The sequence below is a fragment of the Leuciscus leuciscus genome (genome assembly GCF_965113295.1).
Source record: "Leuciscus leuciscus genome assembly, chromosome: 1".
NCBI classification, from domain to species: Eukaryota; Metazoa; Chordata; class Actinopteri; order Cypriniformes; family Leuciscidae; genus Leuciscus; species Leuciscus leuciscus.
In genome coordinates, this window is record NC_138725.1 from 61,892,773 (window position 1) to 61,907,032 (window position 14,260).

The 14,260-nt window shown below is 36.5% G+C and overlaps 1 protein-coding gene across 1 annotated transcript in view; it reads right to left on the bottom strand.

The window, feature by feature from the left end:
* The window catches only part of mgat3a (beta-1,4-mannosyl-glycoprotein 4-beta-N-acetylglucosaminyltransferase a), an 18,564-nt gene extending 6,401 nt beyond the window's left edge, over positions 1–12,163 (bottom strand). Inside the window, exons 1-2 of the mRNA XM_082162220.1 lie at positions 11,966–12,163; positions 970–1,195 (exon numbers count right to left, since the gene is read on the bottom strand). Of these exons, the coding sequence (XP_082018346.1) occupies positions 970–1,195; positions 11,966–11,991 (252 nt within the window). The 5' untranslated portion in view covers positions 11,992–12,163. The remainder of the gene's footprint in view (positions 1–969; positions 1,196–11,965) is intronic.
* Between the last annotated feature and the right edge of the window lie 2,097 nt (positions 12,164–14,260).

Here is a 14,260-nt window from a genome sequence, read left to right on the forward strand (position 1 = left end):
GTGACATTCAGTATTGTTAGCTAATCTGTCAGTTACTTGGATGCCCAAATAGGCCAATCCCCTATAATTATATGTATATACATAAGTCAATATTAGTCCTTAAAATTAGGTAAATACAACCTTAGATGAACAACAACACATGACACTTGTCATTATTTATTTAACAAAAAAAAAAAAAAGCCAAAATGGAGAAGCCAGGCGTGACAAACTAAGTACACCCTATGATTTAATTTTTGGCAACAATCATTTTCTATGACTTTTTTCTATCAGTCTCTCACATCGCTGTGGAGGAATTTTGGCCCACATTGCTTCAGTTCATTGAGGCATGTGGGCATTTGTTGATGCACAGCTCTCTTAAGGTTTCTTTAATTTCAATCGGGTTGAGGTCTGACCCGCTCCAGAGCAGCAAACTGCAAAACTTCTGCTTTTATAGAGGTGATCACACTTGCTGATGATCAGATAATCATAGGCATCTGATTAGCAGCGCTGACTGCGACTTACCCTCCTATGGAAGCAGTAAGGGGGTACTTAGTTTGTCACACATGGCTTCTCCATTTTGGCCTAGTTTTTGATAAATAAATAAATGACACGGTGTAATATGTCATGTGTTGTTGTTCATCTGAGGCTGTATTTACTTAATTTTAAGACCTATCAAGGACCGTATGATTAAATATTATGTCCTGATAAGTAAAACCATAGAATACAAAAGGTTGTAGCCTACTTTCTTTTTCACATGACTGTATATACTGTCTATATAAAGCTGAAGTCTGTAGATGAGACTATGTGACCCAACCAGTATCTTTTATGCTAACCACAAAATAACCTGCTCTCTTTATAAATACTATTCGAGTTAGTACTAAACTGGTTCATTAAGTCACATGAGGAAACAGTTATACTCTGAGATGAGATAAAGGACAGGTCAGGTAGAAGACCTCAGATTAAAACTTCTTTCACCCTCATCGCCTCTACCTTAAGGTGGCTGTGTCTGTAGAAGTCTTGTTGGGAGTGGAAGACAGTAGTCGGAAAACTCCAGAAGAACCCTTTGAACACCTTCAGGCTCTTTAGATGGGTGGAGGAATACGAGAGCTCCTGCAGCAGTGAAATATTGTGCAGGGCTTTGTAGTAATGAAGAAAGGAAATGACACAAATCCCCAGTAAGCACAAGAGGAAGACCTTATGCTTCCTTATTCGTATCCTATAACACAGGTATAATTCTGTTAGTTGGACAAAAACAAACTCAGCCACTAACATCCAATTTCAAAGAGTAAGTGTGTCACTCATTTCTTTAAATAGTCTGGCTGTCAAAGTGTCTTCTCCGTTCAAAGTAACAGGTAATTAATTAGCAGAAAGTTAACGCAATGACATTTAGCAATCTCTTTTTGCAGTGGATCCCGGGTGTCACTGAGGTGCTTTTGCCTTAGCCCATGAAAGATGAGCAGTGTTGTGCAACATTAGCAACCATGGGAAATACTAGCGGAAACAATCTGACTGACTCTTCTTCCGTGTGAATGGCCCCTTACATTCTGTGGGCAAGCTGAGCAATATATGTAGTAGAAAATGAAACTATTTTTCTTTATTTGACTCTTCCTGATTTGACAAGAAAAGTGTCAAATGTTGTCATTTTAAGCATAACCAGCATAACTGTAAGCCCTCACTGTCAAGTGCTGGTCTTTCCACTGTGCAGTTTTATGGCTTTATTACATTGTTCTCAAACCGTATCTCCAAAGAGGCAAAGGTCTGGCCTTAGTGCAATATTTGCATATACAGTACTGTGCAAAAGTCTTAGGCTTGAAGAAACCTTCATGCAAAGCTACCTGAAAAACTATGCGCAAGTGTACCTGGATAAAAGCCGTTTTAAATAATTATCCTGACCTGTATGTTCAGTTTTTTCTCTTATCACCAGTTTTTCTCAGCTTAGAGTGTTACTATTGAACAGGACAAACAAGAACTATTGCTGAACTACAAATGATACGATCAAACATTAGTTCAAGCATGGTTTTATATGGTACAAAGGTCAATGTGTCTTCAATTATCAATAATTAACAAAAAGACTCAAGACTGACTTTAAATACAGAAATATTTATAAATTATTTATATTCATACTACGGCTGTTGAATACTTGAATATGATTGACCGACAAAGAAAAAAAATGTTTTCAAAGAAAACCACGGCTAAAGTTCCAGGAAGGTCTTGACCGCATTACAGTTCTATATCACTTCGCCACAAGATTTCAGTTATTTCAAAGGTGCTTACAGACTACAACAGCAAAAGAACCAAAACCCACAATGACACTGACCAAGCAAAGAAATATAGTAAACAATACAGTATGGACACACTCACACAGAAATGTGTTGTCAGCTCTGCTCTGATGGTTTTATTAGTAAAACAGTTTAACAACCTAAAAAGCTAGGCTACATGAATTTCTCACTAGTGAGGTTGGCGCTGTTTTTGGGGAAGATAAACTCAGTTTCGCTATTAGTAGAGACTCTGCTGCCGAACACTATTGAGAGACACATAAACTCGGGTTTTTCACACTTGTATGAATACTTCATACATGTGTGGCTTGTAAACGTAATCTCAATCTCAATCTCAATCTCTCTCTCTCTCTCGCGCTCTCTCTCTCTCATAACTGCATTAGTCTGTTATCAGTGGCTCAAGTCTCTGTTACTAGCTCTAAAATTACGTTTTGGAATTAGCAACAGAGCTAAACAAGAACGTTCAAACTGTGAACAAAGTGTAGCCTATCCTATATGACAAAGATTGTTTTAGTAAATCAGTATGTATTTTAATAATAATTCAATAATAATTTAAATAGTGTAGGCTATATGGATCCTTTTCACAGACTGTGGTGATGTTTTTTTAACGATCATCAGCATCGTAAATCCTGCAAAGTACATTTATAACACTTTACTTTGTATTATATTACCTTTGCATCAAATTACAAGAAACTAGTTAACGCTGCTGTGGGGGTGTTTTTTAATACAGGAGTTGTGGGAGTGACGGTCAATTTGACATCATTCTCTCTTCCGACTGCCGTTATTAATCTCTCTCAGTTTTTCCCTCCTCTTTTTGGAAGTTGTGAAAACACCATTATGGAGTTTTTCTTTTGCTATTTCAATGTATGCTCTCATTTACCGCTATAGAAGTTTACCCAACTATGACGATATCTGCTTCTGAGAAACTTGGAAATATGAAAAGGCTCCATATTTGTGAATTTGTTTATGTAATTATCCATGGCAAGAAGGGCCAAAGGACCAAGGGCGCCACACCAGTCTCGAGTCCCACGGAGGAGCTCAGGAAGAATAAAAGGAGGAGTGATGACAGTGAAGGATGACAGAAGACCAAGCCTGGACTTTATGTTGTGTTTTTATGGCTATATGCGGCAGTCATCCGTATGGGGCCACCGCTTTACTTTAATGACACAATAATCAAACAACAAAACAAAATTTGTTGATCGTTTGCTGGTTGCCGCCTCCTTTTTTCCTTATCAACAAAACTTTTGTTACAGTGGTGCCAAAACCTGAGAAGAGGGAGGGGAGAACCATGATTATAGCTGTTAAACACGATTATTTTAAAACTAAGTTGAAGAAACGTGGGCTGACGGCTTCAACAGAAGCAACTATTATCAATTAACAATCTGTAGCTCACAGTTGGTCTTTTTTTTTTTTAACGAGAAGTTATCGTTAAAAATCAATTTCCCTATGGAGAAAATTAATAGTTTTTGTTTTTAAATAGTTGAATATAACTTTCAAAAAAGTGCAGTAAAAAGTTACAGATGTAACGTCAATCACAGTTGCTAGGTGACAACAACAATCCTCCGTAGGCTAGACCGTTCCATTTAACAACACTCGGTCCAACCTTCGCGGCCTTCGAAGGATGCAGCCTCTGAATTGGGACACAGCTTACATGCGGGAGACTACCAGAACTTCCAGAAGAGGTGGGATGTCTGTAATAACAGGCCGTATTGCGAGTCATCTTGAGGTAATAAAATATGTCAACTTAATATTTTGTGTTCAATTATTTACTTATGAGGCAAGTAGCCGCATAATAAGCGGGATAATTTCGCAGTGGAGTCTTGTATCTCCCTGAAGAGATTTCTTTTGTATAAAAATCTGCTGACTGTACACTATCCCTTAGCATTGCCACGCCCCCAGTTTGTCATTCTATTTGTCAAGAGCACAACTTAAGAAAAAAGGACAGCTTATCTTACTTTATCCTACCCAATAAAGGATTAAAACCAGTCTGATCTTGTTTTCTGTGTCATGAAACCACAATGATTTTACTGGGTGGTTTTGTTTTTGTTCAACCCGCAGCAATTCATACGTATTTCACGAGGTGGCTAATTCATACGAATTCGTACAACCTCATTTCGTAAGATTTTAAGATCCTGAGAGCATCAATGTGCTGGTTCTAAGACATCACAAAGTTACATTCACAGGAAGACCCACCAGTACGGGCATGTGCTTGCCTGAGCTTGTTTTGTATAGCATGCTTAACCTTGATATTGTGAAAAGCTGAAGGCCTTTTTGTTGCCATTACTCATGAAATACAAGTGAAGCTACTTAGCTACACAATGGTGCTGGTTAAGGTATGACTCAGGACATATATTTGAGCTTTAAAATATTCCAAAGCTCTTGTTACAAAACTTTTTTTTAGCAGATGAAGTAATGGGGCAGATTAAATGCTTGTTCTTGCTTGTTCCACCGAACACAAAAGGGTATATTTGAAGGATCTTCATGCAGCTCTTTTTCATACAATGACAGTAACTGCAGTTTATCTTGTCCCAACTAAACCAACAGAATTCAAGTTTGCAGACAAAGACCATCTGGTAACCAACGCTTATTCTTATCAGACCAGTGCTAACAATTCAATGATCTTGTAAAGAAATCATTATCATTTTACACCTTACCATCATTTGTTTAAGAAACTTATGGAGAGACATGTATATTTATTTTTTAGTAGACATGAAAACTTTTTGAAGACTACTATATATATATATATATATATATATATATATATATATATATATATATATATATATATATATATATATACAGTTAATAAAATAGTTATAGTTATAATTGTAGTTTGACCACACCCTTTTGAACACATCAGTCAAAGATGAAAATCCTGCCATGGCGCTTTGTCTTTCCATTTTTTTATCTGAATGGTGATGAAAATAAGATTTGCCTTCTGTGTTTTACCTAAAAAAAACAGCATCATACAGTTTTGCAACTATATGAAGGCGATATATGTTTTCATTTTTGAGTGACATGTAAAAAGGGCATCCAGCAAATCCTTCTAATCTTTAGTGCAGAATAAACTATAATGTTGACCATCATCCACTGTTCTCACTTCCCATCTGAGAATGTGTAATAAGCATGTGTGTGTTTCTTCAGAGGGCACCCATGCCAGGGGCACAATGACTCCTTTTTTTCTGCCAGGCTCTCCCTCTTCTAATTCTCAAATGTCAACTTTTTTTCTCAGCCTGTACAAAAGCTCTGTTCTCTTGGTTTGGGAACACACACACAGATGCAGAACACCCGTAACCTCCTTTGCCATTCTGTAGATCTCAACTGAGAAAGAGGATTATGGTTTGTTTTCTCACACTGAACATACAAAAGACACAAGAGACAAGAGTACTGTTTTATATTTTTCACATCCGTGTGCAGTTTTGCGAGTATGTGGCTAATAATTTGATGGTTTGTGTGGAGGTGCTACGCAAAAACAATCTTTTTAAGAGTTCAAATAGTTTTGAATGAAGTGAAGAGATCTGCGATGTTTTGCATTTTTTTGTGCAAGTTTCATAAATTGTGTAAGATATTGTAATATAGAACAGTGATTAAACTGCCTGGAACTACCTGTGCATTAAACAGTTTTAATGCACACCTTCCAGCCAATCAGAATTGAGTATTCAAGTATATTATTTATATTTATTTTATAATACAATGTATAAGAATAAATAATATTATTACAAAAGTATACTAAATTAATTTAATAATAATAATACCAATTTATAGTAACTTTGACCATAGTGCATCTCCAAATAAGACCTCCTTTAATGTAAGTCAAGGAATTTTTTTCACCTGCTTTATCCTCCATCCAGGCCAAAATCACAAGTTATTTAAAAAAGTAATACCTCAAATCTCCTAAATAAGCCACGTGATTTTTATATAAATCGTGTTCATAGTATAAACAGCGAGAGAAACTTCGTACTTGGAACTAATAGTAGCCTAATATAAGCAACAGTAACAGTGATGCTCACTTTAGTAAAAGGCAATACATCCTCAATTACTCTAAATAAACATGCACACGAGTCTGTATAAAACACCACCCTTGGCTGATTATTGCGAATCAAACATGGTTTCCAAAGAACTTTATTCAGACTGTTTCAACACAAAGGAAACCCATAAATACACCTTTTCCTGTACATTCATACATGCAATGATAATGGATTGTCAATGATAACAGGAGCGAGAAAGACCACAAACTGACAAAAATGACAAAAATAGCCTAAGCTTATATCATGTGGCCATATGAGCCGCGATATGAGTTCAGATTATATCGACTTCACTGGCATTCCAACAAAAAGAGACACAAACAAATGAGTTTCACCATTTAGGAAACATATAGCAGAAACCAAATAGTAAAAAAATATATAATAATGAAAAAAGAATTGTGCAGAAGTATATTATATCTCGGAGCTATTTGTTCCAAGCAAGTTCTCTGTTTCCTGATCACACAAAGTTTCACTCTCTAAATGGAATGTTCTACAAACTGCATTATTTTGCTTTTCGTTGTTTTGCATTTGAGTTCAAACACTTTCATTTAAGTAGTGAAACTATTAACCAAATGTTTAAGCGATACTCTTCAAGTTTCAAGATTTAGATTGTGATTTGAACACCTGGATGTCTTCTTGTACATGCTTAAACCTGCTTCACTTGTATCTGAACAACTTGAAACTATTAAGAAATGTCTTCTTAATAGTTTAAGAGACACCAAGTGTGAACACAACAGGGCTGCATCTAGTAAATGTGTCTAGGCTATGCTGTATATTCTAAGCAAAAAAGGGTTAAAATACTAAATTAAATTCTAAACCTAAAAACAACTGATTGCTTATTTTTATAAAGCAGAAATTAAAATGACTAAATTAAAAATTATAATAAACAAAAACAAAAGCACAAAAATGTTGTACGAGGTATGAAGAACACATTAATTCACTCGTCTGAACTAGTAATTATGTTACATTAATGGGTAATTCCAACAATTTAATGATACTGCTCTCCTTAATTTAATTACAAGTATTACATGTAGAATTTTAAACCAATACTTAATTTCTAACAAAAAATATTTTAGCGAAATATGTATTTTAGAGAATTTTGCTCTGTCTGTTTGCCATGTCAAACATGTCATGTCAAACAATTCAAGTCAGTCAAGTTTTACAAAACTCGTTTTGTTCTCAGAATATGCTAAATGGAAATGCTGATAAGGACAGATAAGGAAGTAGGGAAAAAAAGAGCTGGTACTCTATGGGGTTTCCCCTCGGTTGAAACAGCATTCCAGTTTGGGTGGCGGTGTTGGCTGTCAGAGTACTATAGCAACATGCGAGAAGTGCCGGTGTTGAGTCGCATTTTGACTGCCTGCCAAATTATTACCCCCTCGTTGAAGTTGCTACCTGATTGCCTAATCCTAACCCCACCCCTAATCCTAACCCCTCCCCCACAACTAAACACACCAATTCTAGGGAGTAATAATTTGGCGGGGGTTAGAATTCGGCACAACACCGGTATGCAAGAAAAGTAAGGGTACGCTACAAATTAAAATATAGAAGTGCCGGTGTTGTGCCAAATTCTGACCCCCACCAGATTATTACCCCTCAAGTCCCCAGTAAGTTTAGGATTAGGTGTGGGGGTGGTGTTAGGATTAAGCAATCAGGTACAGATCGAAATTAGGCACTGCGTACCTGCCAACTTCAAGCACTGGATACATAACTGTAAAATGTAATTTATGCCCCAAGGAAAACATGTGTCAGAGGCATTAAAACAGCACACTCATCTGTCAAAGACAGGGCAAGCCCCTATGCTTTTGTTTTAAGTGCTTATAAAGCGTTTTCATGTTTCAGACAACTTGAATCATGTTTTTGATCCACGGCAGCTCACTCTGTGTCTATTTTCCATATGTGTTTTTTACCACTGTAAAGTGACATGAATGGCTATTGGTTTCCAAGCACAGCGCACAGACACGACTAGACTAGTCGATTATTTTCATTATCGATAATAATCGATTAAATCGATTAGTTGTAGAACACAATGAGTGATTTTGAGAAATACTTATTTCATGGATTTGCTAAAGTTAGAGATATCGAATTGTGTTTTTCGTTGCGAAAGCCAAACTACTTTGTTTGGCCTTCCAAAAGAGGACACAATTCGAAAACAGTGGTTAAGCTTTATTTACAACACTGTTCCAGAACAGTAGGCTACAACCAAAATATTCGACTGTGTGCTGCACATTTTTCGGGGTACTGTTTCCAGAGAGCATCTTTGCAAGTACAGTCTGGCGCTTCTGACTCACAGACACAGCCTGTAAGTATGTTTTCATATTTTAAGAATTTGCTTCTGACTATTCGAACACGAGTTTTGAGCGGTATAGTAGAGTAGCGCTTGTTTGTCGTTTCTACGATCACAAATGCAGACATGGTTTTATGTTTACATAGTGTTCTCACACCCATAGCGTGGCGCAACGTATAAAAAAACAGTATAAGTCATTATAATAAGTTATTATGTCCCCAATTAAATAAAACCGTACCAATCTGATACGTTCTCGTCCAGTCACGCTGGCAAAGTTGATTGATCAGCTTGGTCATCTGCTTTTTTTTCGCATAAGATTCGGGCTCGAATTGATAAGGTAGTGCCGACATTATCACCTGTCATAATTGCTTTGGGAGCTGATGTTCCAAATATGGTAAGGGGAGTAACATTTCCATCACAAGCTTAATGTATTCGGGCCAATCACAATGCACTGGATCACTGGCCAATCGGAGCACACCGCGCTTTTCAGAACGATGAGCTTTGTAAACATTTTCTGAATAAGTTTCAGAAAGGCGGGGCATTGAGGAGCAACAATAATGTAGGCTATGTGTAAAATAATGACTTTTCTTTAACCTAAAATCGCGTAAACACGTTGCATTAAACCAAATACACAAAATAATGTTCTTTTTAGAACCATCATATGACCCTGAAAGATTTTGTATTTTCAGTCATCAGATTCATCTACATTGTGACTAAGATTTAATCAACTGAAAACAGTGTCTGTAAAGGTGTGAACCAAATGGCCCATACAGACATATGGCCCATAGAAACTGATGGGTGTGAAACAACATTGCTCAGGGTAGATTGCAGTGTAGATCGATCTCCTGTGGGAGGTCCTAACAGTTTTCCTTTGTTTGTAGCCCTTTTGTCTTCATCATGTATAAACTTCAGTCACACAGACAGAACTTTGGGTTAAGATTGTTGAAGGGCGACATGCTTAACATCGCTGCTGAAGGACTGCCACACTACAAAACCTTCAATAAATTCTTCTCCCCACAAGAACTCTGGTCAAGCTTACTTATTTTATGTATTGGAGACATCTAATACATTGGTGAGCCACCCAAACCACTGCTCGGCCAAATACACCAAAATACAGTAACAAATGTATTGCTCATGGTTAGTTCACGTTAGTTAATACATTAACTAATGTTAACAAATGAAACCTTATTGTAAAGTGTTACCAATATTTGAAATAGAGTTTTGTTTGGGGCAAAGTAAACTAGACATCGGGATTCACAATTGTATATAGGCTATTTCCGTTTTGTTTGTCATGTCAGTGTAATAATTTGCTTATATGGAAAGAACTTCCATATAAGTTCATGGCTCCACCATGATAACAGTTAACCTGAAAGAGAAAACACACAGAAAATGCAAAGTATACTTGCATTTTGAACCACGCTCTGACACATTTAGTTACTTTGTGTAAGGGTGTCTACATCTGATTGTGCTGCAAATTACATTTGCACATAGTAGAGTTTCACTTTTACAAACCCTAAGACCTTGCAACAAACCACCCACAAGTGCAGTAGTGGCTAATTTCACAAATCGGTCTTAATAGACAAATGGTTTTGCGTATTATACACTTCAGGCCTTTCAAATGCCCAAGTTTTGTGTTCTGGTGAATAATCACACATTCGTAGGAGGACCCTCATCACTGTTTTGGCCTTGAGCGAGACACATTTAAGACAACTGCAGAGCTTTATGCAACTGTGTTGCAAAGAACTATGGATGAAAGGCAAAGTAAACTGAACAATACCACTGTAAGTTGTATGTTTGTGATATTGGCTGCATCCGAAATCACATACTCTATTGAGTAGCAAAGTAATTACTTCATGATTGCTAAAAAAGTATGTGGAGTATGAGTATGTGTAGTATTAATGCAATCTGGACGTGTTACATTCGCCATATTGTCATTATCACGTGACCTACCAGTGTCAATCACTTTACTGCCATTCAGAGCCTCTCCGTGGCCTCATGGGTTAGTAAAGTGGCCATCGTGTGCACACCTCAGAATCTTGCCGGAAGAAGTTCATCTGGGGACTTTTTGCCAACTCTTTTATGAGTACTATTATTTTTTCCCCTTTTGATTGCTCCCTTATATAAGCCTTTTAGTTCATTCAGTTTCTTGTTTGGTATTGGTTATGTTAATGTGGTTGTGTTTTACTGTGGTTGCTCCTGCGTGTTTGTTTTGGTTATTAATAAAGTGTATTTGTTGGATTCTCCTTCTTCATGCGCTTATTACAACCACTACACGTAACAACCACCTTGATGGAACATACTGTACTTCTTATGCAGTTATGCTAAAGAAACACATTTATCTCCATTCCTCAGCATTTCAGTTGGAGTTTTTATTGCCGCTCTGTGGTTTGTTAGGAGCTATTCTGGCATTGGGGGCCTGTTAAAAGTTTGTAACTTCCAGATGCGTCACCCTATTTCTTTTTAGATAGCCTAACTCTGCTTTTTAGCTGTACTCTGAGACAAAATATATATATATTATCCGTGGGACAAATTATATAGAACAATTGAGAAGGAAGATAAACTGGATAATATAGAATACAAATAAAAATGAAAATAAAAACTGTCCTAAAAAGAACTTGTCTGAAAGTTGAAAAAAGGTTTATTTGTAAGTTGTAAAGACATTATATACTTTGAATACACACATGGATCACTCACATGACATCCCACCACTAGCAAATGACAATGACCCAACCATCCAAACAATTCCCCATGGACAAAATCAAGTTCAATCCTACTTTTTTTTTCTTTTTTTTCACCTTTTTTTAGCTTCAGGTTCTAGAGGGTTAAGAAGCTGTTTCACTAGCATATTCATCACAAAAAAGAGGAAATAAAGGCTCTCACAACTCCATATTTAAAATATGTTGTGCATGTCCAATCAATGTTGTTGTAAATGTATAACTTAGAACATAATACAAGGGTTTACAAATATACAGTGTGAAATCTTGAAACCTTACGGATCTATGATACATCAGCCGTGTTTTTTTGGAATAGGCTATCGGCATTTGGATTTTTTTCCTTTAGTTGTGTGGAATATTATAGCAAATATAATATAAATACTTATTTTGAACTGTTTTTGTGCTCCTGCGTGTGCCATCATTAAATTGTGTATTTTTCACATAATCTGCCATAAACATCCTGAAACGTTGTTATTGGCATTCATCATAGAAAAAAATCAAATCTGTCTAGGATTCATATCGAGGCAGGGTGAACTATAGGTGAAACATGCAGAACATTTAAAAGCCCATGTGACTTGTAGACAGCTCACAAAGTGCACTTAAGTAATTTGACATTACTGGTTAGGCTACGATATAAACAACATCATCAAACCAGCAAAAAATTTGAGCAGTGAAGTATCTTACCTGACACACAGGTGTGATCTCCCCATGCTGCTCCTGCATGAGCCAGTCAATTCGTTTGTTTCTCAAAGCATGTAGCGTTTCTCTGTGTTTGTCTCTTAACTGTAGACTAACGTTACACTCGCCAGGAAACTGTACACGCTCTAGCTCGCGCGCGCACTACTGAAGCGCGAGGACTCTGAACCGACTATTACGTGTGACTTCCTTAAGTTACAGGTAAATTAAATTTTAACCCACCCACACCCACACCCACTCTATCCTTTTATATGTCTTATAATAATTCCTTATCTCTCTTTATGACAAGTTATTGGCATGAAAATTAGCCTAATTATTGGTCTGGGGTGGATTCTGGTGTTCTGCCGAATTCTGGTGGCGTCGACGTTCAAAAACTCCCAGTCCATATTTCCCCCCACAGTTTGCACTTGTATGTCCCATCCTTCAGGATTTCCGATGACACTATAAACACGGGAGAGGATGCACACGATATTCTGTAGTTCACACGACAGTAAATTCACTCTTAAAATAACGTGTTTTTTCCCCGCAGTGATGTCATAGACAAACCACCCGAAAGAACAGAGCAGTGAAAAGTTCTTAAAAGAGCCTTTTTTCCCCAAGTGAAAAACATTCGAAAGACCTACTATAGGTCTATTCGAGTTCTTACTATAATCCTTTTGTTTAATGGAAAGGTTCGAGGGATAAGTTTCTTCATGGAACCATAGATGACAAAGAACCTTTATTTATTTTGTTAACAGCGTTGGCTCATTTATTTCCCACCACTTTCCACATCTAAAAAGTTTCTAACCTTTCCAAAACTATACTATAGAAGTATATTTAAAAAAAAACATATGATATAGAATTAGGCCTATTATAAAAATTCACAGTATTGAAGCTCTGTTACTGAAAAAAGGCAAAACAATAACACCTATAAATACACCAACTCATCAGGGCCCAGATTGATAGTTAGACAGACAGATAGATGATAGATAGAGACAGATACATAGACAGATGATAATTAGATATAATGCAACATAATAGCATAAACACACACGTTTATGAGGACTTTCTCAAAGGCCTACTCAAAGAACATTTGCATTTAAAGAAAGGCCATTTTGAACTGCGTTTCTAGTATTTACACTTTATGAAATTTCAATGTTTTCAATCTAATGCTTTTACAAGACTTGACTCTTTGTGACGTAGTCATACAAATAGTTAACTATTTGCATAACTTTAACACAAGTTTTTATTTCTCAAATAATAAAAGCCAACAGAGCTTTTGCCGAAAAGTGAGCTAATATCACACTCCTTATAGTTTGCAACACTTAAGTGCCACTTCAGTCAGCACTTAAGAATCAGTTTTTGACTTTACTGAAAGTTGCTATAACAGAAAGGCTAATTTGACGTTTACTTGACTGACAGGACCTCTGTTTCAGTAGTTGCCTAGCAACATAAAACACGCAACGCACTGCTCGTTCTGCGTGACCGGGACAGTGCTGTTCGCCTCGCGTTTTGGAACCTGAAAAACGCGTTTGGTGTGATCGGGACATTTTAAGTAATGCAACTGAATGCCACCATTGTTTTGCACATTAACTGAATTTAATAACTTTTAAAAATCCCTTCATCTGGTAGATCACTTCTGCAACACATTCACATTTACCATCCAAATGTTAAAAATAATTGTGCTGCTCAATATTTCAGTGAAAACCTGTGTTTTTCCAGGTTAAGCATTAGTGCAAGGTCCCACAAGTGTGCAAATAAAATTTGAAAGAATGTTTATCCCTATGAAAGATCGTATTTTCAGTTAACTTTAGTCAGATGCATTTACATTGTTAATTTGCCTCAGATGTAATCAACTATCTGTGTCTGTAAAGGTGTGAGACAGCTAAATCTAACCCCCATCACATTTCATTGGTGTTATGTTAAAAATAGGCTGTGGATTAATCAGAGGAAGACGAAAACATTACTTATTACATTTGTGGTGGTGTTAGGGTAACCCTAACGCTGTAACATTTATTTTGTGTGACATATCAAATTATAAATGGTAGAATGTATTGATTTTAGTCTTCATAAGATAAGTCATGTTATTAGCAGCAAAAATGTCAAAAACACCAAGCTGAACAGTTACAACTTTTTGGAAGTCAGTTTTTTTTAAAGCATAACCCAGTCATTGCTAAGCATTATGGTTCCAATCATCTTCAAATGAATTATTTTAAATTTAAGAGGTTGGGTCTTTGTAAGAAATATTAAAAATCATTCCTTTTGATTTAGCACACTTAACAGGAAACAAAAAAAAATTTCCTT